At 45.0% G+C, this 24,142-nt stretch overlaps 1 protein-coding gene across 10 annotated transcripts in view; it reads left to right on the top strand.

Moving 5' to 3' along the window:
* Window positions 1-6,034: 6,034 nt before the first annotated feature.
* Window positions 6,035-24,142, top strand: part of BCL11A (BAF chromatin remodeling complex subunit BCL11A) — a 100,210-nt gene continuing 82,102 nt past the window's right edge. For 2 of the 10 annotated variants that reach the window (XM_032292053.1, XM_032292058.1), the window contains exons 1-2: window positions 8,865-8,955; window positions 13,529-13,858. In XM_032292053.1, the coding sequence (XP_032147944.1) occupies window positions 8,907-8,955; window positions 13,529-13,858 (379 nt within the window). In that variant the 5' untranslated portion in view covers window positions 8,865-8,906. Of the gene's footprint in view, window positions 6,623-7,036; window positions 7,328-8,864; window positions 8,956-13,528; window positions 13,859-24,142 lie in introns of those variants that run through there. The other 8 variants (XM_032292056.1, XM_032292057.1, XM_032292052.1 and 5 more) reach the window with 8 other exon arrangements.

A 24,142-nucleotide genomic window follows, 5' to 3' on the forward strand; every position in this document is an offset into this window, starting at 1 on the left:
CATTATAGCAGTGTCTGGCAGGGCTGCTATAATTAAGAGTCTGTCAGCGTTTCCATTATAAACCCAAATTTTAAGAGGTTTTTAACTCACATTGTTTTAAATCACATTGGGCTGAAACTGGCTGTACAAAATGTCAGACCAGATGTGTGTGTGTGTGTGTGTGTGTGTGTGTGTGTGTGTTGCTTTTCTTTTTATTTACGAAAGAGAGAGAGAGGCATATAGGTTAAGGTTGTTTTTAAGATTGGGTTTGAAAAACATATATTAAAAAATTATTCCCTTGCTAAAAGTAAAAGACGCATGGGGTGGAGAGACATAGAGAATAAAGTTTGAAATACCTTTTATTTTTGCTTGTTTTGATTGTGGTTTTTTCCCCTTTAAAAGTGGTCTTATTTGAGAAAGCAGATTTGCACGTATCCAAAAAGCAATGTTAAAAAAAGAAATTGTTTGCTACCAGGTTCTTGATACTGCCTTATGTGGAAGATTTTTGATAATGTACACTGCTGGAAATGATGGAAATATCTTGTATTGTTACTTGTTCAGCTGCTCTGATATTTGAGATAATCTTTTCTGAGCTCACCATCCTTGGTGGGAATCACTTTTATGTTTAAATACACTCTTGGAATAGGGTTGCCTGATCAAAGACTTATTGGTTTCTGGGGAAAATGAATAGAATTTGGACAGTTATGTTGGTTTCATGTATGTGGTGATAGGATTTATTAATTTATTATTTATCAAATTAATTAATTAATTTATTATTTATCAAAGACCATTTATTGAGCATCTACTGTGTGCTGAGTATTGCATTAGGAACTCTCTAGTGCAGTACATTCATTGGACAGCATTGCCTGGCTCTTATGTGTCTTTGATGTCAATGTTAGGAAGCTAAACTGAGCGTTTCATTCAGCAGCCTTCTAACTAGAACTCTTTGTCTCTTCCAAGGGGCCCCTTACTTGTCTGGTAAGCCTATGCTCCTTCTTCTCCATACATTATTGACTTAGCGCACAGTAGTCTCATCTAGAGGTAAGTATAGACTTAGAGTAGATTCAGCCCCTCCCCTCCCCTCCTCTCCCTTTTCCTTCCCTTCCTTTTCCATTTCATTCCCTTCCTTTTCTTTTCCCTTTTACTTTTTCTTTGGATGAGTTCTTTCAGGTATTTGAAGTGCAGACAGCCAGCCAGCTAAAGGCCCAGGGAGCCTGGAGAGAAAAATGCCAGCCTAATGGTTCTCCCAGGAGCCTTCTTGGAGGACATCTGTGCCTTTGTAGAAGGTATAGATACTGTTCTCCAGGGACTTCTCAGCCTCTGGGTCACACTGGGAGTAGAGGAGGAAAAAGCTCACCCTCTTCCTCAAGCAACTCCCCACTATTTTTTTTTATTATTATTTTTTTCAGACAGGTTCTCAGTCTCTCACCCATGCTGGAGTGGTGACGTGATCTCGACTGACTGCAACCTCTGTCCCACCAGGGTTCAAGCGATTCTTGTGCCTCAGCCTCCCAAGTAGCTAGGACTATAGGCATGATCCACCATGCCCAGCAAATTTTTGTATTTTTTGTAGAGATGGGGTTTCACAATGTTGGCCAGGCTGGTATCGAACTCCTGACCTCAAGTGATCCTCCTGGCCCCGCCTCCTGAAGTGCTGGGATTTCAGGTGTGAGCCAAGGCACCCGGGCATCCCCAACATTTTAAAATTCATTTTTCCTTTGTCTTAACAACAGCCCAGCACTCCCATCCTTGAGAACCCAAAATGCAAAACCTATGTTAAGCATAGAATCCAAACCTAAGTTTTATTTTTATGAGGCTGACTGCCTGTTCTCTATTTTGTGATCTGCCGATTAGGAAAAACAAAACAAAAAATAAAAAAATAATAAAAGAAATAAAAAGAAAAAAGGCTAAAGTAAAAATCAAGGAGAGACTGGTGGTATTTCTAATTTCATTCAGTCATTCACTTATTTATCTTTAAGTCTATGAAGGTGTTTCCCCCTAAAGGCAGACAGTGAATATTTTATTTTAATCTTGTAGTTTCCATCCAGAGAGACCTTTTAACCCTTCATCTTCCAGCTCAGCCTGAGTCCCTCGCGCCAGGCGATCCTCCGTCGGAGGGCTGGGACTGTATTAAGTCTCCCTCTTCGAGCTGTTTGTTGACCACATTCACGTTCAGAGCCCTGGAGCTAAAAGCACTTTACACCATAAAATAAAAGCACTGTCTTTTTTTCTAAAAGGTTACGTCTGGAGGCCACGCGGCTCATACTTCATACCGAAAACTACTGAAAGGACTATGAAACCCTGTATGATTTACACTCTCTCACTGCATTAGGGTATAGATCTACTCGACTCTAAAAATACGGTGGGTTTCTAACCGACGTGAATATATGTGCATTATTTCAGAAAGTCTGTTAGAAAACTTGTCAACACATTATAAAGCATAAACTAGGACTAGGCTATTAAGTACGGAGATCAGAGGCAGAATATATACTGCAGGAAGTCCTGGGGCGTCTCCTCCGCGGGCAAGATAAAAAGGGGGAGGAGGGAAGGGGAGGGGTCGTCTGCTGGCCTGGAGTTTACACGCAGTGTCGTCACCAAAGGTTTGGGAAAGAGCCCACAGAACGTAATTACCCTTTCAATGGGAGCAGCAACCGCTCTACAGCCCCAAACGAAGTTAACTGAACGGCCAGAAAATAATTTTAACGTTGTCATAATTTATTACTTTCTAAAAGCCACTTCTGGAAAGGTAAATATACTTATTGTGTATCCAAGTGTGCACGTTTAAAGTGACCTTTCACCCCCTCTACAAAACCACCTGCATCATTAATCAATACCTATGTAATATTTTAAAATCTCTTAAAGCGACACATTTTTCTTCCTTTAAACACATGCAAACCCTCCCCTCCCCCACTTTCGGGCGTTTTAGCGAGCATCTAGCAGTGCTGAGGGAGGGGGCGTCTCTGTAGGGGAGAGCACCAGGGACGGGGAGGGGGTCGACAACTAGGAGGGATCAAATGCCGACACACAGCCCTGGTTTTCTGGACTGGGTGAAATTTGACTGGGGGAGGGGCTGGAGCGGAGGGCAGTTCCCATTTCACCCTGGGCATATTATGATGGTGAAATTAAATATATGTTAATGGAGGAAAGGTCGCTGCTTACCTCTCCATTGGCACCCAGGGAAAGCAGCTGCAAAACTGGCCTTTTAATGTATGTTTTAAGATGTGGTTTCGGAAGGAACCCCCCTGGAATCTGAAACAAGTGTAATAATATAGCAGACCTACTTGTAACTAAGTGCTTAATTTCCTATGATTTTTTTTTCTTAAAAGGAAAATCAATAAAATGTTGCCAGTTATTTATTGGAAATAACCACAGATAGCGGCCCTGATAGGGTGCCGTCGTTAGAGCGCACACAATTGTGTAATGAATTGTAATTCAGAAGACTGTTAAATGTGAACCACAGAACCTTTCAGAGGTAATAAAGTCATTACTTTTTACACTACAGCCAACCCCGAAAAGCTTTATACACACCATTATATATAAATCATACATATATATATTTCCACAACACTCACTCGCTCATTTATATATCTTCTCCATAGATGGACTTTTATGGATGGGTGGGAACAATATTCAAATCTGGAAAGCCTGGTTCTGAAAGAATCTGGCTCACCATTGTTACCTGAAGGGGCTTTTCTTTTATTTACTTATTTTTCAAAGGCCTCCCAATTGCAGTTTCTTCTTCCCTCTCTTCACCTGCCCTCCAACCGTCCCCTACTTCTTCCTCCTCCGCCACCCCCCGCGAAGACATTCTTTTGGAGACTCCAAGACTGGTTTAACAAGACAAAAAACAGACTGTGGTGGAATGGAGATGCTGACCTGCTCTGTAGAACTCAGTGAAAAGGGGAAATGGTGTCACACACAAGCTACCGAGCTTAACTGCTAGTGAATATTCCCGCTTCTTAAACAGAATTTGAGGTCTCCTCCCACCCTTAAACTGGAGGGAAACAACAACAAACAGCAAACTACACTGACACAATCCCAGTCCAGCCCACATCTCTCTCAGTGTTGAGCATCAAAACCTCCTTTTCTTCCTTAGAGGGGTCCGAAGCTCCGCCGAGCTAGGCAAGCCAGTCATTTTCTAACACAGTAGACTTGAAACTTTACTAAAACGACCCAGGAATAAACAGCCGCTGGCCCGCAGGGCTGAGAGACGGGTGAGCGCGTGCAAGCCCGGGGCCCTCGCTTAAAACAATAAAGCTCCCCACCGGGTGGGTGAGTTTACGGAAACGACACCCCACAGACTGAAGAGGGGGATGAGAAGACGGGGGTTGTGGAACCGCTCCGAGGAGAGGGAAGGAGGGCTCCTCGCTCTGCAGACACTCACACACATCCACCTGCACCTCAGGGTCTCGCGGGCCGTGGCGACCCGTCTTCACCCTGCACCTTCCGCACCTCCCTTGGACCTCAGTCCATTCTCCTCTTCCCCCCAAGCCCCTTCCCGATTTGGAATCGGACCGCGATCAGCCCGGCGGCGGCGGCGGCTGCAGAGTGGTGCTGGCAGGCAGGGAGGCTGGGAGGCGGGAGGCGCCGGGGGACTTTACAGGCACGTTTCTGAATAAACTTTCCAATCGCAGGGGGTGCTGTTGCTGTACATTTTACGTAAAACTGAAAGTATCCCACGCCAGAGTGAAGCCCGCTTTTTGACAGCGGCAGCACGCGCGTGTGTGTGCGTGTGTGCATTAAAGAGACAGGGTTTTTTTTTTTTTTTTTTTTTTTTTTTTTCCAACAGGTCTTCCCTAATTTCCAGGGAACCTCTACAGAAAGGCGAGAGGGGGCTGCTGGCTCCCGGGTGTGCGCCTTGGCCCGCAGCGCCTGGGGAGCGCGGCGCTGACCCGGGGCGGTCATCTCACCACCGTGGCCTCCCCGCTGCTCCTGCGAACCGGTCGCTCTCTCTCCATTCCCCATTTTCTCTTTCCCTGGGTAACAGCACAGGAACAGTAGTGCTCTGCCCGTAAGAAACATTTTCTTTCCATCCCTCTGTGCTTTTGCAGTTGCTCTGGAGTGGGAGGGGGTGTGTCCCTCCCAGGGACCCGGCTCCAGGACCTCCCGCGGCGCCAGGAACACGTTCCCAGGGACTGGGTCTCCCGGGACTGCACGCGCTTTGTCCTCTGCCGCTCAGAGAGGTGGACGCCTCAGCGCCTTTCTCGCCCAGGCCCCCGGCGCGCCCCTCGGAGGGCCAGTCTCTGGCTCCTAGTTCTTTATTCCTCGGGCTCTCTTTCTGCGACCCTTAGGAGCCGGGACTCGGCGCTTTCAGTTGCATTCAGACCCAGTCGCTTGTAGGGGCGCTCATTCCCGGTCCCTGGCTCGGCCTTGGGGGTGCCCTTGGGCCCTGGCCTGCGCCGCCTCCCTCTCCTCTGTCCCCTCTTTCCAGGCCGCCCGGGCTCCTAGAGACCCGGGCGCTGCCCTTCCGGACCCGCAACCCTCCAAACTTGGGCTGGATTCCGCGTTGCCGTGCGCTCCCTCCCGCCTCCCCTCGCCCGCTGCGGAGCTGTAACTTGGAGGCTCAGCTCTCAACTTCGGGTGATTTTTCTTTGCTGTCCTCTCCTCGGGCAAAGTTTCCCGAGCGCAGCCGCGGGCTCGGGGCTTTCACTTCGGCCCCTGGCGTCTGCACGCGGGGAGCGAGCGCGGCGGCGGCGGGGAGGGGAAGTGGGTGTGCGTACGGAGGAGGGTGTCCGGGAGCAACTCTACCTGGCTTCCCTCCGCCCGCGCTTCCCTAGCCCAGGGCTGCAGCCTCCCCGTGTACTCTCTCTCTCTCTCTTTTTTTTTTTAGAATAATCTTTCATTTTAGGGTCCGCGTGTGTGGGGGGGAGCAGGGCGCACGTCTTGCTCCCCCCCACCCTTTCCTCCCACCCCTGCCACCCCTTTCTTCTCTCCCGGCCACGCCACCGCGGCGGCGCTCGCTGCGGCCACTGGTGAGCTCGCGGCCCCAGCGCCCCCTCCCCTCCGCCTGCCCCTCCCCCGGGGGCCGCGTCTGGCGTCCGCGGAGCCCCCCGCCCCGCACCTCCCCCGCCCCGCACTGGCCATTGGCTTGTCCTGGTCTCTTTTTCATGTCCAGCCCCTGATGTGTGTCCATTGGTGTGAGCTTCCCCTTCCCTCCTCCCCTTCTCTCCTGCTCGCCCTGCCCATGTTTTGTGTGTCTCTGTCCATCCAGACTCCTGACGTTCAAGTTCGCAGGGACGTCACGTCCGCACTTGAACTTGCAGCTCAGGGGGGCTTTTGCCATTTTTTTCATCTCTCTCTCCCTCTCTCTCCCTCTATCTCTCTTCTCTCTCTCTCTCCCTTTTTTTTTTTTTTTTTTTTTTGCTTAAAAAAAAAAAAAAAGCCATGACGGCTCTCCCACAATTCATCTTCCCTGCGCCATCTTTGTATTATTTCTAATTTATTTTGGATGTCAAAAGGCACTGATGAAGATATTTTCTCTGGAGTCTCCTTCTTTCTAACCCGGCTCTCCCGATGTGAACCGAGCCGTCGTCCGCCCGCCGCCGCCGCCGCCGCCGCCGCCGCCGCCCGCCCGCCCCGCAGCCCACCATGTCTCGCCGCAAGCAAGGCAAACCCCAGCACTTAAGCAAACGGGAATTCTCGCGTAAGTAACCCAATAATAGTAATAATAATTATTAATAATCACGAGAGCGCGCAGGACTAGAAGCAAAAGCGAGGGGGAGAGAGGGGTGTGTGCATACATTTTTAAATTTTTCACTAGAAAAATCTCCAAGAGTCTAGGTAAAAGAGATTAAAGGGAGAAAATAAACCTCATCCCATCTCGAACCATTGCCATGTATGCACTTTTGAGACAGCACGCACCTTTTAATTTTATTTAATTTTACAAAAATTTGACTCCTCCTCTTTCCTCCTTTCCGCCGCTTTATTTCTCTTTTGGAAAAGGAATGCAATGATTCCCCCTCCAGTTTTGCAAAATAATGAACAATGCTAAGGATGCGAACTACTCAATGGCAAACCTGGGGGTGGGAGCTGGTGGGGAAAGGGAGGTTGCTTCCCACTCTCTGTAAGAAAATGGGGGGAGGGAGGGAGTGAGTGCAAGTCTGAAAAACGATTCCCGGGGAGAAAAGAGGTGAGACTGGCCTTTGGACACCAGCGCGCTCACGGTCAAGTGTGCAGCAGAAGGAAAGTAGTCATCCCCACAATAGTGAGAAAGTGGAACTGTGGAAAGGGGCCCCCGGCGCTCCCGAGTCTGCCGAGTCGGGAGAGGGGCCGTGGCGGCGGGGAGAGCCGTGGGACTGGGAAGGACGGGAGACGCGGCCGGCACTGCCGCCTTTTGTTCCGGCCCGAGGTGGGTGTTTGTCCCGCTGCCTTTTGTGCCGGCTCCTCGCGCTTGCCCTCCCGCGCCGCCGCCGCCGCCGCCGAAGGGCAGGAGCCGGGGCTGGGGAGGAGGCGGCCGGGGGCACGCGGGAGAGGGAGGGAGGGAGCCCGGACTGCTGCCGCCTGGGTTGCCGCTGCCGGCCCCTCCCGACCCAGCCTCAGAGGCTGCAAGGAGAAGACTGGCACATAAATAAATACACACATAAAAATAAAATAAATAAAACAAGGCAAGAGAATGTACAATTTCTTGCCCCCAAACCGAGGCCAAACGCTCTGCCAACACTTCTCTGTGACGGTCTTCTCTTTGACTCCCCCACTACCCCTCCCCCGGCAAAAATCTCACAATCTCTAATGTATAAAAAAATTTACAATCACCCCGTTCCCCAAAACCCCTTCAGTTGCAAACTTAGGGCGCCGGCGGCACGGAGAGGGAGAGAGGAACTCCCTCCTCTTACTATTTTTTGGAAGATTTTCAAAAAAAGTGGAAGTGGATTTTGATTGGGAAAAATCTCGTGTCTGAATGTTTACAAGCACCGCGTGTGCGGGAGCCTCCTGCCAACAAACAGACAGAGGACAGAGAGCGGCGCGGCAGCCCCGGAGCAGGCGGCGGTGGCGGCCTGGCCTCGCCCGGGCCTTGCCCGACCTCGCCGCGTCCCAGCCCAGCCCCGGATCGCCCACCCGGCGCCAGCCGCCCACCCGCCAGGCACGGCGGCAGGCCGCGCAGTGACTCCGCGCCAGCCTGGCCCACGATCCCAGTCAGTCCTCAGCACAATGCCCAGACCTCTTCTCGACCTTCCAGGCTGCGAAATCGGCTGCGTGAAACTCGGCTTTGCAAAGGATTTTTATTTTGCAAAGCAACTGTAAAAGCGCGTTCTGCGGCTCCCCTCCCCTCTGCCCTGGGTACTCTCTCAGATATCTCTTGCCCACAGCCCCGGACAGCGGGGAGGTCACCACGTGCTTTCCCTTCCCCCTCACCTCCCGCCCAATCTGGCCACCAGTCTCCCAGCGCCCGAGCACGGCCAGGCCAGGTGGTGGGGGTGCCGGGGGAGGGCAGGGGAGAAGTGTGTTTGAGTATGCATTTTGAGGGTGCTGGATCCTGGGACCCCGAGCACTTCACCCTTTGGGTCTTGCCCTCTTCCCAGGGCCTGGCTGGGTCTTTGGTTCTTGTGAGTTTATGTAAGAGGTGGTGGTGCTGGCTGTCTCCCGCTGGCTGACTGCGCCTGGAAAGGCGGGCGGTGGGCACTTAGGAAAGTTTGGCACCAATGGAAAGAAAGGCGTGAGAGGGCCCACATCCTCCCCGCTACCCAATTTATGATTCTTAAATTTTGGATGCAGTTTTAAAGGACCAGCTATACTTGGTTTTGTGTTTTTTAAAGGGGTGGTGGTGGTGGGTGCGCCCAGGGAATTGAATTTTTCACTGGGCCCTGGAACTTGTCACACACTTCGGAAGCTCCCCCGCCCCGGCACGTTGCGGGGCCCTCCCTCTTCCCACCCCCGCGCATCCCTCCCTCGCCTCTCTCCCCCGCCCCCCACTCCCCCGGCCGCGCCGGATGCTGATCAGACTCGGCGCGCGGCGGTGTGAAGTTACAGCCCGGCCAGGTATCGGCGGGAAGGAAGGGCAGTGTTCGCAGGACTCGGGAAAGCCAGGCCTTTCTTCGGAAGGATGCAGTGGGGGCTCAAAGGACGGACTGGGGCGCGCAGTCTAGGCTGCTGCCTCGTACGCCTCTCCCTCTTGGGTCCATCTTGGGACACTCAAGGCTGGGAGGGTTAGTCCCCCCTCCTCCTGTCCTGGTGCCGGCAATGGGTTAAAGGGCCAGTTTAGAAGGGGGTGAGGGGGCCACTTAGTTCTCTCCTCATTTTCTGGGCGCTCAGAGGGGGCAAGAGCCATCCCCGTCCTCAGGACCACCCCCCCCCCCCGCTTCTGCTATGTCGGCTGAATGAGCCATTCTGTCGCTAGGAGGCAGAACAAGATCAAGAAAGCTCAGCGAACTTGAACCTGTACCAGAGCCTCCCCCACCTCCTGCCAGGCGATTCTCGTCCGGGGAGGAACGAGCTTGAGGGTGGGGGTGGGGGGAAGGAACGGTTAGGCTGAATTCCCTTTCTCTCCCCCATCACCCCGTATGTCTTTGTTCTTCATTTTGACTTTTAAAATGCTTCTGGCCGGGGTGGCGGAGAAGCGACCGGGCGCGCGGCCGACACCCCCGTGCGCGAGCTGAGACCAGCGCGCGCCGGGCTGGGAGCCGGGTGCAGTTTTCGCTTTCTTTCGGGGCGGGCATTTTTGGTAGGGAGGAACGGGGAGTTCGCGCTCTAGGGCTTCGGGGCATGGCCAAAGTGGGGGATTTGGCAAGTCTGCACTTGGTCTCTGGGCTCACTTCTTCCACCCCCTCACCCCCACGCAAAGCACAGACCTTGGTGGCCTCGGCTGGCTTGCTCGGCGGCTCTGCAGCCCGACACCCCCCCTCCCCGCCTCCAGTGGCTCTCGCCTCGGAGCTCGGAATCACAACAATAGTAATAGTTATCATCATAATGATGCGGGCAAACAGCGTCATTAATATTGAATAACCGCAGCCGCCGCCGCGCGCACACCCAGTGCCCAGAATTGCGGGAGAAACGCATTTGCAGAGATACCCCAAAGTAAAAAGTGTAAGCTTGTGGACACCGAATGAATTTCAGGAACCGCGCTTGGGGTGTGCGTGGAGATACTGAGACTCCACCAGGTTAACCAGCCTGGTTTTCCAAACCTCACGTCCTTTTTCACCAACTGGCGGGCCCAGGGAACCGTCACCCCGCGGCCGAGCTGGACGGGCACGGAGGCAGCAGTCAGGGCCCCTGGCTGCCCTCCGCCTCTGGCCCCCGGGCCCCAAGGCCCCGCGGCCGCTGCTGCACGTGTTCGCAGCAAGCGCGGCGGGAGCCTGCAGCCTGCACGCTGCTCGCTTTGTGCCTGAGTCCCGGCGCCCAACTTCACTTTCTGCACGGTCCACCCCTGCCAGGCCCCCTGCCCCAGGCTCGTAGCCCCCGGCTTTGCTTTTGTTTCTTTGCTTTTCCTCTCTGAATTTCAGCCTCCGTTTGCTTTTTTACCCGGCTAAAACAATCAAGGGGAAGGACTTGGAAAGCAAACTTGAAGACACATCTCCCTTTTCCCCTCCCCCTCCGCTCCCCAGCAGCTCTCGTTTCCCTCGCTCCTTACCGACTTTTCTTATAAGGATTATTTTTTTCCTTAAATTTATTCTTTCGCAACTACACAGAGAGGAAAGAGATCTCAGTCTGCCACTGAGACATTTAGACGTTCCAGGCTGTCTTGCTGTTTGAACGTAGAAGCATTTTATTTTCTATTTCTTCCTCCCCTCGTAGAGAGAATTCGCGGCTAATTATTATGATTATTTGCCCACTCCCTTCCACTTCAATCGAGGACTCCCTGCTTTGTAGCCGGAGTTTAGGCCGGAGCTTAGAAACGTTGGTATTGTTGGGGCGAAGGAGGATGGAGTTGAATTGAGGGAGGGGGTAAATGGCTGAGGTTAGGAAGGTTTTTAGGGAAAGGGAATTTGCATTAAAATGCGGAGAAATTATCAGATGCCCAGAAAGGAAATGTTGATTGCCACTGAGAAAAGATGTCAATGCAAATCAGTAGATTACACCATGAGAATTGTATTTTCATATTTTCTTTGTGTCCCATTTTGTCTGATTTTTAAGAATATAGCAGCAATAATAAAAACACATTTTGATATTTCTCTGAACATGACTAGCCAAATGTTTTGCAAGGAGACCGATGTTAAATGTATTTCATACATTAGGATATAATTCTTGTTAATTAGCAATAATTTACGTTAAGAGCATAGAAAATGTTGAGGTTACAGGTTTTATATCTGTACATTTGATCATCTTGTTATTTTCAAGAACTTTGCCTCCTATAAAATTAATTAGGTGAAATGTGGAGGTGTAATCAGCAACCTCTGAATTACCACTTCATTTCCCGGTTTTGATTGTAAATCAGTTCAGTCACTACATTTAGAAGACTTTAACCAAGTCTGTTTTGAACCACATTACCTTTAACTATTTGATACTTAGGAGAATATTTCCTTTTGCACCTAAATAATATTCCCACTTTTAGAAATGTGACAGGCCTTGGGAATTTAAAAAAATGAATCTTAACGGTGGAATTAAAAAAATTTTTTTTTGCAAAGGTTCCATGTGCTACTAACTTTGATAAAATAAAATATTTTCTTGAGTCTCCCTTCAGTCTGTAAACCTCAGAACTTGTAGCTAATGCTAAACAAAAAAGCCACATTTATAGATGTGTACTTAAAATCCTTAATTCAGACAACAGGAATATTTGGAGAATGAGTTCCCTATTCCTCACTTGGCCAAAATGAAAGCAAATGTAAGAGAAAAATGACATAAAGGCACAATGCAGAAGCATTTCCGTTTGTCTTCTTTTATTTGAAAAGTATGCATATGTTTTCTGTATTTATCTTTTGGCCAGTATGTTGGGCAAAGAAACATAAGTGCTTACTTTACTGTCTTTATTAGTAGGAATATAACCTTCATATTCCTGTGGTGACCTTATGTTAAATTAGGAGGAGTACCAGAGGCTAGAAATTATGAGATGTCCTACTTGAGCACAGGTGCAGCTAGGCAGGGCTCTCTCAATATTATTTCACCTAGCACATCTGGGAGTTACTCCAGATCTTCCCCCTCAATATTCAGCCTGGGTAGGGTTGAAATAAATTTAACCTGAGTTCACTGGATTTTTGCACTTTATCAAAATCTGTTCCAATATTCTACACTCAAATTAAAATCTATTTTTTGATTCTCTGTGGCTTTAAGTTCATTAAATGTGAAATTGGCAGCTTGCTAAAGAAGGTCAGACTGATTAACTGTTTAAGACTTGTACATTTTCTGCTTCCGTTTTATTAACTGGCAGCATCCTGGATGTGTTTTGTATTTTGTGATTTTTTGGTTTTTTTTGATAGAGCAAGCATAAGGTTTCACAAGCAGAGACTTACCAACTCTCTTTTCCCCTTCGGAAGGTTAAAAAATGATAGAAGCTGGTAAAGTAGATGCTGGAGTATTTTGGTGCAAAGTTAAAAAAAAGCAAACAGGAAAGAAAGACATGTCTACCTTGTTATACCATCCGCTGGTGATTATGTGTGCAGAAATAGTCTCATAATGAAGCATTTTGGAGCTCATTCAGAAAATTAGTCAACTTTGAAAACATTAGGTGAAGTATTTCAAGTCTAAAGAAAGGACTTCTCAGCCTTGCTCTAAAATGTGGTGTTTGCTTGACCATTCTGATTTTTAGTCATGGATGGCACCAAATGCAAACATGTTTAGAATATTTTAGGCATTCCTTTTCTCAGAATAAAAAAAAATGACTAATTGGCCTATTTTCTTAAGTACTCAAAAGTATCCCATTTAGCTAATGTGTCTGAGAAGTATTGCCAGTGAATTTGGTATTTCTTTGATTTTGTGGCACTGCTGAGAGTGAGAGCAGAAAGGTTTTTGGCAGTGTGAATTATGCTGCGACATGATTATTATTTAGATCCTTTTCCTAGGTACACGCAGTCATTTTTGTATTACGGCAGTGTAAATGTGGCACATTTTTCGTGTGACATAGTAGCTTTCTAATTTATGAAGCATGTCTGTATACTTAGGAGTATATACATTCACACACAAAGGGTGTGTGTGTTTATTCACCTCTTCTTTCATTCTTTGGCACAATGGACAACTTAGTGTACAGGAAAAAAGAAAAAAATTTGGTTTCTATCCATGTTTTTTTTTTTTAACCAGTTTTTCTTGTAGTTATTATTTAAGCTTTCTTTATGTTCCCTGTGTTAACTATTTAAGTAGCATTCTTTCTAAACTTACAAACGAGACACATTTGTTGCTGTGTGTATGTGCATGTGTAAATGTGTGTGTGTGTTCTCTGGAGTTATGAAGTGAGACTGTTTTCTTTACATACATGATGATTTGCCTCATTGATAAATTTGCTCGCTTGTTGATAACCTTCACATCCTTTTCCATTTTGTATGCTCACATTTTCTGGGTATTACATAGAGAAACCTAGAAACACTTTACATGATGTGGTGGGATGGCATGGGGCTGAGATGTGCTTTCCCCCTTTTCTCTCCTCTCTGGCTGTCTAATAATTGTGCTTTTGTTTCTCCAACCACAGCCGAACCTCTTGAAGCCATTCTTACAGATGATGAACCAGACCACGGCCCGTTGGGAGCTCCAGAAGGGGATCATGACCTCCTCACCTGTGGGCAGTGCCAGATGAACTTCCCATTGGGGGACATTCTTATTTTTATCGAGCACAAACGGAAACAATGCAATGGCAGCCTCTGCTTAGAAAAAGCTGTGGATAAGCCACCTTCCCCTTCACCAATCGAGATGAAAAAAGCAACCAATCCCGTGGAGGTTGGCATCCAGGTCACGCCAGAGGATGACGATTGTTTATCAACGTCATCTAGAGGAATTTGCCCCAAACAGGAACACATAGCAGGTAAATGAGAAGCAAGGAGAAAAGCTGTTTGCATGTTTTCTTTTCATTTTCAGAGATGCTGTAGCCAAGCAGTAAGGAGTGGTGAAGTGCTTTCTCTATTTCTCCATGTGACTGTCCATGACAGCCCTGTAATGTTAAAACAATCATTTCTATTGCTTAAGTCCAGAACATGGAAAAATAAATATTTTCCACCTCACCAAATCAGATGTAGGCAGAATAGGTACACACACCAGACACTCTCTCTCTGGGTCCGTTGATTTTGGATTTCTTTTCTTCCCTGTCCCCACCTTCTCATTTTGAAGTATTGGTCTTTACTACATCTAGTCCAGCTTCCATTGTCCATTTCCAGCCTTGGTGACGTGTCAGAGGCAAATTGGCCATATAGGCATTTACAGTTCAGCCAATGACTTGTTTGACTCAGAACATCTGGTTAGGCCTCCTTAGGGGTTCAGCTCGTTCTCAAGGCATCCCTGAAGTAGGGTGGGCTGGCAGGGTAGTTGGAGGAGGTGGAAAGAGTTAACTGAGCTTCAGGGCTAGCCTTGGATCCATATTGGCTGTCAGCCCGGATGGGGCTGTAATTAAACACAGCCCCGTGGTGGGATGACACCATGACCTTGACTTTAAGATGCCATTTTCGACTGGCCAGGCCAGAGTAGAGAGGGCAGTTGCTGAAGCGCACAGACATGCTTACTCGAAAAGTTTAAGGGCATGTTGGAAATTTCAAAAGGTTGGTTTGACAGGAACGGCTGCTCCCTGCAGCCTGCCTCCTCAGCTAAATGATAAATGCTTCTCTGTGCTCTCTCTTGTCTCTGATGTGGTTTTGACAGATGTATCTTGATTTTGTTTGTGGTTTACACAGCCACATGTCACCCTTACAAATGTCCAGTCCAGACTCCACTGTTTCTGCTATAACACAATGTAAAAATTTTCTTGGAAAAACACACACACGTATTCAACAGCCCTCCCTCCTTCGGTTAATTTTAGCAGGGAGGTAGCTAGGTGTGTGGCTTTCTCGGCAGCTCAAGGGAAAAGGCATTAAAGGCTAGCAGTGAGACTTAAATTCCCTGCTCTAAGTAATAAACAGAACGCTTTATAGTGACCCTCAAAACATTTTTTGATTGAATACGTTAGACAAAGTCAATGCAGATTCTGTGATGACTGATGTGCCATGCCTGTTAGTAGATCACTTTCTTCCATCAACCCCCCACCCATCTCCCGAAAGGCAAGAGGTTTCTTCAGTTTTAGGAAAGGTAGTGTATATCGTCAATTGATTCACTGGAACTTATCTCTCGGACCTAGTTTGACCACAAAGTTGAACCATAATAGGTCAGTGGTCCAGAGGGGATTAAATGTCATATTATTTCTCCTCTCCCCATCTAGAATTTGATCATTGAAACGAAATGTGGCATTTTCTTTCTTTTTAAAATGCTTTCTGTAATAGCACTCAGATACTTTCCCTTTAGTGAAATGAGAAATCTGCTGCCAGGGAAGCTGCATTTGCAGAGTGTATTTCTTGAATCCACCACATTTACCTTATGTGACATGTAGGTTAAGATTTTATCTCCCCTTCCCCCCAGTAGGCTATAGGAATGACCATTTCCATGTGTTGTCTTGTGACTGGAAGGAAAATGAACAGAAGTGTAAGGCATGATTAATGAAGCAAGAGCAGGCGGAAGGGGATTTGTCGTCTTCGGAGATCCAAAGCCTTGCTAAATCACCAAATATGGAGTAACACTTGCGTGATGTAACATCGTATTTACATATCGAGCTGCTCGTTTAAAAGACAAAACACAGTGTCTGTCAAGCAAGAATTAAAACCACACTTCTTACTGAGGTCCCAAATAGGTTATTCAGTCTCAGATTAACCAGCTCAAAAACTCTGTGCCTTTGTATTTAGAGGAAGAATCTAAAAGCTGGGGAGAAGGCCTTACGTATAGTTAAGGCTTTTACTGCTGTAGTTGTGAATCTATGTAGGGAAATAAAAGATATTTGCTTGAACTCCCTGGTTGTCTGAAGGTTCTGTTATTATTTTTTAAAAGAATGAGTACAATAGCAGAGCCTGGAGAAGCCAAAACCAAAAGCATATTTAAAATATGTTTTATAGAGCTAATAACCAATCATTTAACTGGGACGGAAAGCTCTCTAAGATATCTAAGATTATTCAATGGGTGCACAACAAGTGCTGCGACCTAGGTGAGGTAAACCTTTCATGCATGAATAATTACGAAGTCTTGATTTCTTTCACTGTGTTTAATCACCTGTTCCCACCCTGGAATTGGCTGAACATAAATAGTGTGGTCACATCTCAAAGTGAGATGTCAGCAACTAGAATCACGACTTCTCATAATTCACAGTAATGAATTAAGAGTTTCCTATGGTGAAATTAACATTCTACCATTGCACATAAATTCCGATGCTCTGGCCCTCAGGTGCCCCTGAAGTGAAGTTCTGGAAGACGGCTGTGTGTGTACCCCCAGCCCATTTCTCTAAAGCACGTCTCCACAATTCCAAGTCTGCTTTTCTTTTTATGATGAGGAAGGAAACAATAACAGTAATCATTCAGTAGATATTTGAATTGTGTCACAAAAAGAAAGGAGAAGCAATGCTTTGTATTAAGGAAAGAGATATATTGATGAATCTCTAGAAGAATATGTTTGGCAACCACATAAAAGGTAGTCATTTAAGCATGCTGGGTAGGAAAGGCTTTATTAAAGTGATGTAAGTTGGATTTGAGTTCACTGTGAGCCTGTACCATTTTATAGACAGGAAGCAAGAATAAAACAGTGACAGATCTTCTTCCTAAGATAAATAAAGCTTAGAATTCAGGCTTTCAGATAGGAGAATAAGGCAGAGTTCTTTAAATCTTGAGTAAAATGGTATGCATTTTAACTGTACTCAGGCCTCTCTAAGCTGAGTGGTTTTTTTTTTGTTTTGTTTTGTTTTGAGACGGAATTTTGCTCTTGTTGCCCAGGCTGGAGTGCAGTGGTGCAATCTCGGCTCATGCAACCTTTGCCTTCCGGGTTAAAGCGATTCTCCTGCCTCAGCCTCCCAAGTAGCTGGGATTACAGGCATGCACCACCATACCCAGCTAGTTTTTTGTATTTTTAGTAGAGACAGGGTTTCACCATGTTGGCCAGGCTGGTCTCGAACTCCTGACCCCAGGTGATCCACCTGCCTCGGCCTCCCAAAGTGCTGGGATTACAGGGGTGAGCCACAGTGCCTGGCCCAAGCCGAGTATTTTTCAGAGAGGATTCTTTTTACCTGGTGAATAGATGGGCACGTGCTCCCCTGCCTCATCCACATACACATATGAGCTGTACACATAGATGTTGATCAGGTTGCTTTTTTCATTTTATTTAAATATTAAAAATATTGTGTGATTGTGATCCATTGAGATCATTGAAATAGTATTAATTTAGCTGGAAATTAACAGCTTATGTTGTATGGGCCCAGTTCATCAATATGTGTGTCAAATATCCACCCTCAGATATCAGCAGCCTTTGACTTGCAGTCAGAGCTTTCAGTAGGGGTTTTGTTTTGTTTTGTTTTAGTCTGATATTTTATGATGGGGGAAATATTCATCGAAGATTACTGAATGTGAAAGTACTGTTCCATTATAGAAAAGACCCAAACATTATCCCATCATGTCAGATTTGAGGTTTTGGCTTATTGCACATAGGAATCTTTAAATTAGGTTTGGGCTGTCATAAAGTTAGCTTTTTGAGAGAATAGAGAAAAAATATGACAAGTCCTATAAAATGTAGTAAAGTCTGCTGCTGTTGATATATAACATTTTTCTCTTTAGAATCATGAAAATAGACATTTATATCAGGGTATTTAAAATTATTTGCCTAGACAGTGTAGCTGATATTTAGATAATGATATATCAGACAGATACTCTAAAGAAGGGGGATTTACCAATTCCAAATGGAAATATATTAGTATGCTACTTAAAAGTAAATCAAATATAATATGCTTTTCAGAATTTAGAAAATCAACTCACCTTTTTTTTGTATCCATTCTGATTCTCTCCTAGCTCAGACTGAAGTGGAGGATGTACTTGTGTACCTTATGGTGTAATTATAAATGAGACTATAAATTATAGTATGCTATTATGACTACTTATTTTTCTTTTCTCTTTATTTATGCAATTCTGAATAAAAATGACTGACCTCTGAAGTGAATTTTCAGCATGGCAGTTAAAACAAAACAAAAAAAGAACCACCACTACCAAAAAACAATATACTGGTGAACATTTTATTTATCTTCAGAATCCAGCGAGTAGAGAATATTGTTTCCTAATAAAGACCTAGGATTTTCATAGGGAGCCTATGTGTGCGAGGCCACTCTCCAAAGATCCATGTTCATGAAACTGGGAGTCCTATATACAAGCTGTATTTGTAAATAAGACAGAGAAAGGTTGTGAACTGGCAGCTTGGATGTTTTGTCAAAGTACAATGTCAGAGAAACTCTTTCTAAGACAAATTGTAAATAGAACTGTCACAGTGATTGCATGATTGAGCCGCAGAAGTGTCCTACAATTGTTGGCATTGTCAGGACTTTTGAAAGCTTAATTAAACATAGTGGCCCGCATGGCTGCTAAATTTACTAAGGAAAGCCAAAAGGAAAAAACAAAAATCTAAAATGTACAAGATCCCAAAGATCCCAAACTTCTTTAGACGTTACCCTTGTGGTGACACAGAAAAGATGCATTGTGCATTTTCCTAGTCATCTTTTATAAATAATAGTTTTGAGAATAGGTCCACGTGATATGAAGATCATCCTGTGTATGATGTGGAGATTGTGTTAGTTTTTCTGTCTCCTGCTGTTACAGACAGTTAATGTAAAAATGGCCTTTTATTGCAAACACAAATATGTATTCACTTCAAGAACAGGAGCAGAGGGGGACAAAGTTTCCCTCCTATTCTCTATGTTTATTCTGTAAAAGCTTAAAAAAAAATGCCAGTGCTGTAATTTCTTAAATCACCCCATTCCTTGTTGTGTTGCAAGTTGTGCCTTTAACTATCAAGGATCTGAAATATGTTATGCACACCTTTCTCTTAGTGAATGTGGCATTTAATTGTGGAGCTGCATATGGGCTGGAAAATGCAACTGGGTGTAGAAACGTGCAGACAGGGTCAGGACAGGCAACCTTCAGCTCAGGAAAGAGGCGAGTTGGATGCATATTAATGGCACCTTTTAGAGTCCTGGAAAATCATTAATTTCACACTGCAGCCTCCATGTAGTTTGGCTAATGTGGGAGTTCTAAATTGGGGTACCTAACAAACATGCAAATGCTAGGGAAACGTTTTTTAGATTTTTGTGATTTCTCAATGAAAGTGTTTAATAAAGGAGAATAGGTGAATGGTAGCTTTGCATGCTGGTCAGTAAGAAAGGAAGAAAGTTTGGCTTTCCTTTGGGGGGAAATATTAAATTTAACTGAAGTAGAAAGCACAGCTAGGGAGATGCACCGAGATTGCGTCACTGGATGTTAATTTAATCTACTTTGGTTCGTCCGTTCACACCCTTTATTGCACAAAGAAATCATTTGACAAAATTTACCCCAAGCCCAAAGTCTGTTTTTACATACAGTAGTACCAGCTTTGTGCAATATAAAGCACTTAGCATCAAGCTGGACCCAGCCTGGCACCTTGCCACTTTTTTAGCATGAGATTTAATCACCAAAGATCTTTAGTACCTTTCTGCTTGTTCAGATTTCATTTGGGTCATGGTTATGTCAGCAGTGTTGTTATTTCAAGGATTAAAAAAAAGGTTCTAACTTAGAGCCCACTTTTGACATTATTTCAAATCAAGCAGGTTTTGATGTTATGTGTCAATTTGGATGTCATTAATAAAGTTCATAAAATATGTTCAGACTATATAATTGAATGGATAATGACTACTATTTTTATTTGTAATGTAAATAGGAAATTGACCATTGTCTCCCTCCCTCTTTGGTATTTTTCTCCTACCCAGGTAAACAAGCATCCTTAAACAGCTTCTCCCCTTTACGACCAGGGTATAGAGCACTGGCCAATATCAGTAAATTTAACTTTGTAATTTGCCACGTAGTTTTTACAACATGACCTAATTAATTTGAGCACGAACCATATTATTGCTACTGGAGTCATTTTCTGTCACAAACTTAATTTCCAGGAAATGTAACCTGACAAATAAGAATTCTTTAGCTCTCTACATGTGCTCCTAGAGACCAAAGGCAGATTTAAAATAATAATAATTTAAAAAGTGCCAGCATTATTAAAGCCAGTATGCTTGATGCCAAACTCAATTTGAAGCCAGTAAACATCAGGCTGTATTTCTAATCAGTTTTAGAATGTAACGTATTCCATATTGGGTTCACTGGAATTTGTCTCCCTGCTTTTTACTGGCCAGCTGCACTCCCTATGCATTTTTAAAACATTTCAGCAAAGGCTTTTGCTGTTCTTAGCAGGGTTAGTAACTTGGGGTCTATTTCTGAGCTCATTCGTCATTCTGCAATGGCATTGAGTTAGGTTGGCAAGGGAAGGATTTGAGGCATGGGGGGTGGTGAGGTCACTTCTGATCCCAGCAGGGAATAGGTGAGCTTCATTTGCCTTTACAATAGGCACACAGTTACTGCACCTTGGAGGAGCTCTCAGGTGCCGCTCAGATGGGCGCATGTAAATGCCCTGTCAGATGCGGAGCTGGAATATTAATGCTTCTTCCACCACCGCACCATAATAAAGCTGTACACAGCAAGCTTAATATGCAGCTAGTCTGGGGAATTGTATAAACTTAGATAGCCCAGTGTGAAAGACGGCAATGGGAAAATGCTGGATATGCCACAGTTTCCATTCTTGTTCTCCTTTGATCTGTGGCAAAATGAAAACATCATCCTTTTCTTCTCTTGAAGTTGTCTCCCCAACTCTGCCACCTCCCAATTCACCAACAGAATTTTTTTGCATGTGCTGGTATGGAGAAATGCAACATAATTTGTTTCATATGGTTAATTACAGGCGTTTGAATATTTAAAATTTTAAATAGCCACAGTTCCAGCTTTTCCTGTTAAAAGTATGTGATTTGAACAAAGGGAGTACAGTGTAAATATTTGTGGTGATTTGCAACACCCCTCTTTCCCCATTAAACACACTCACACACACACACACACACACACACACACACACACACACACCACACTCAGTTTAAATCTAGTGCTGATTTAGAGGACTTCTGTACCTTCATTTGTACTTTTTTTTTTTTTAAAAAACAACTTTCAACAGGAATTCCATTAAAATATTTCACCATTATATTTTTGAGTCCATATTGCTTGAGGTTTTAAAGAAGATTTTTATAATGTGTTCGTTTAACAGAATCAACAGCTGTCAGAAGCAGTTGTGGTAGATCTACAAAACGTATAAAGAAAAATACATGTTTCCTGAAACAAAACACTTGAAAAAATAAGCTGCCAAGAACTGGCGCATTAGAAGTTTGCAGGCAGGGAACTGGAGTGTCATCTCTTAGTTCACCCCGGAGACTGATGTGAGTGGATCTGATGCAATGCTGCTGGAAGATTTACCTGCACAGGTTGCTTCTCTAAGGCAACGCACAATGTACGATTGACGTGTGCACCAGAGCTAGGCTGGGCCTCAGTTTGCTCCCTCTTCTGCCCTATTTTTTCTCTTTTTGATCTCTTTAGATAGATAAAATACCAAGTTCTCAGAGTGCTAAACAACAAATTATATCCACCTAACGGTGAGATGATCAGGTTTAAACTTCCTGTAAAAGAGGTGAGAAGGTGGCTTGCACACCCTTTTCCAGATAGGGCTGGCAGCTTGTTATTCAGAACTGAATCTGTCTCCACCAGGGAATTCCCAGTGGGAACCTGGAGCAGGTATGTTGATGAAGCGGATACCTGGGGACCTTTGGTCACTCACAATGAGTTTTTGTTTGTATTCTCACTCTTGTTAGCATTGCCGATGAACAATTACACCTACAATTTGATTTTAGTTTTAGATAGAGGCAAATCCACTGATTAAAAACTCCCATTAAAATAAAGAATGGAATTATTGTGAAACCTGCAAGGGTGCCTTCAAAAGGGACACTAGTGCTGTTGTGTACCTACCTCCCCTTTCTATTTTCTTTTTGAACTTTCTAAAAAACAGAAGGAATCTTTTTGCTAAGTATCAGGGCATTTAAATTTATATTCATCCGTTGTTCATTTTCTTAATATGAAATGATGCATAAAAAAGCTGCAAGAAAAATCACATCTGTTAATTTTTAGGGAAATAAGGTATAGCTTGGATTCTTATGTTGGAGCACAAAGCACTGTAAGCCAAGTCTGATCCTGTACGTTTTAAACATAGAGATTTTACATTTGGTCACCCCCAGCCCACTCCCCAAACAAAAACAAACCTTAAAAAACTAAGACAACCAAACCTGAAGTATTGTCCTTCACCAACTCAAGGTATACCATGATTTTATGATTTGTAAACACGTAGGGGAACCCCTCAGTGAACCGTTTACTCCCCATTTTAACCCCCTGCCCTGGACCCATTCAGTTGCCAGTTAAAACAATGCCTTAACCAACGTTAAACCTTAAATCTTGTGAGTTTCTCTCTCCTACTCCATCGCACCCTAAGATTTATTAAAAAAATTATTCCTTTACATTTAAAAGTGAACATTGGCTACTGAAGAATGATTTAAAGGCTGAAAAAAATTTTAATAATAAATCGTAACCTTCTCATGTTATGTTTTTGTTATGTTAAGGGGAAAAAATCAATAAGGAAAAATTTAATTCTGATAAAGATACTCTTGGATCTTTGAAAACAACTGCTGTCCTTTTAACTAAAACATTTGAGCAGCTTCAAAGACTATGTATTTCTTCTGATCTTGGAGCTGTGTGACTGGTAGCGAGAAAGAAAAAAAATTCTTATTCTACATACAAGTGGATTGCTTAACAAGTCAGCACAGACACGTACTTGTTTGTACAATAGAGATAAAAATTCCTGTATAAAAATAATTCAGCTGCTGACAGCAGGCATTGTTGTTGGACCTGTCTTTTGTGCTTGTCCCAGCTCTGGGCCCCCCCCGCCCCCTTCCTATCTGCTTGGGGCAGCCTGCTCCCTGCACACTCCTGACCAGAAGTTAATTGCTATATATTAAGTATATAGGTATTATATTTAAAGAGGGATATCTCAAGCCTTCCTATATGCATTCCACTTTACTTTCTGATGTCACTGCGGTGTTGCCAGCAGGGGGGTGGCAGGCAAACGCTCTAATAGGGAAAATCACTTGAAGGCAGTTAGGGGAAATTTGGCCTTCAAGTCCCATTTGCTCTGCAGTGGAGCATTGGTTTCTAAACTTTTGTTTTTAATCTAATTCTGATTTACCCTGTCACATCCCATATCAACCCTCATTGAACTCTACTCATGTAGAGTAACATTAGTGTCAAACGGAATTGGTCAGGACTGTGGACCTGTGGCTCATACAGATGGTTGTGGATGTGGGTTCCAGGCAGCTCTGCATCCTATCTTTTCTAATAAATGTTAAAATGTGGTACATTTCTGAGCAGGGCCCGTAGATAAGAGAGTTAAGAAATCAGGGGGTAGTACCTGAGGTTTTCTCCCTTCTCTTTCCCATTTTCTTGATAATATCCACATTTCTGGTAAGATTAACCCTAGGAGAAAGTCTGAGGCTGGGGGATAGAGGGGGAGAAGGTGCGGAGAGAGTCTGTTGGAATATTCTTCGATAGCAGTTCAAACGAAATCCCCACAGCTGAGAGCTTTTGGGTCTAGCAGTGGAGCGGTAAGCTCGGACACGTGGCCTTTCGAAGCTGTTATTCTCAGTCTGACTTGCACACCAGCTGAGATTGGACTTTACATATACTTTCTTGCTTTCACCTGGGTTGGAGAGGTTGGGGATGGGAGGAAGAATAGGGGTTCATTGGGAATTCTGTCACTAGAATTTTTGAAATGACAGGAGGTTAGCAAGGTGTGAGTTAGCATTCAAGGAAAGGATTCTTCTCCAGACTGGTAACTGGAAAGCCTGAAAATCCAGGTTCCCACGATACTCTCTAATAACCGGGGTGGGGTGGTGGTGGTGGGTGGACACCACAACTTTCTGAATGTCAGCTGATGTCTGCATGACCCGTTTACCATGGATTAAATGCTCACCGTGGATTAAATGCGGCCGGTGCTGAATGGGGGAAATCATAAAGGCAGATCTCAAACCACAGGATTTGCACTCCTCAGAAGTAAACCAGACCTTGCTCCTCTCCCTCCTGTGCCTCTCCTTTCTTGCTGGTTT

This window comes from Sapajus apella, unplaced genomic scaffold (genome assembly GCF_009761245.1).
Source record: "Sapajus apella isolate SASKATOON/1434 unplaced genomic scaffold, GSC_monkey_1.0 scaffold26, whole genome shotgun sequence".
NCBI classification, from domain to species: Eukaryota; Metazoa; Chordata; class Mammalia; order Primates; family Cebidae; genus Sapajus; species Sapajus apella.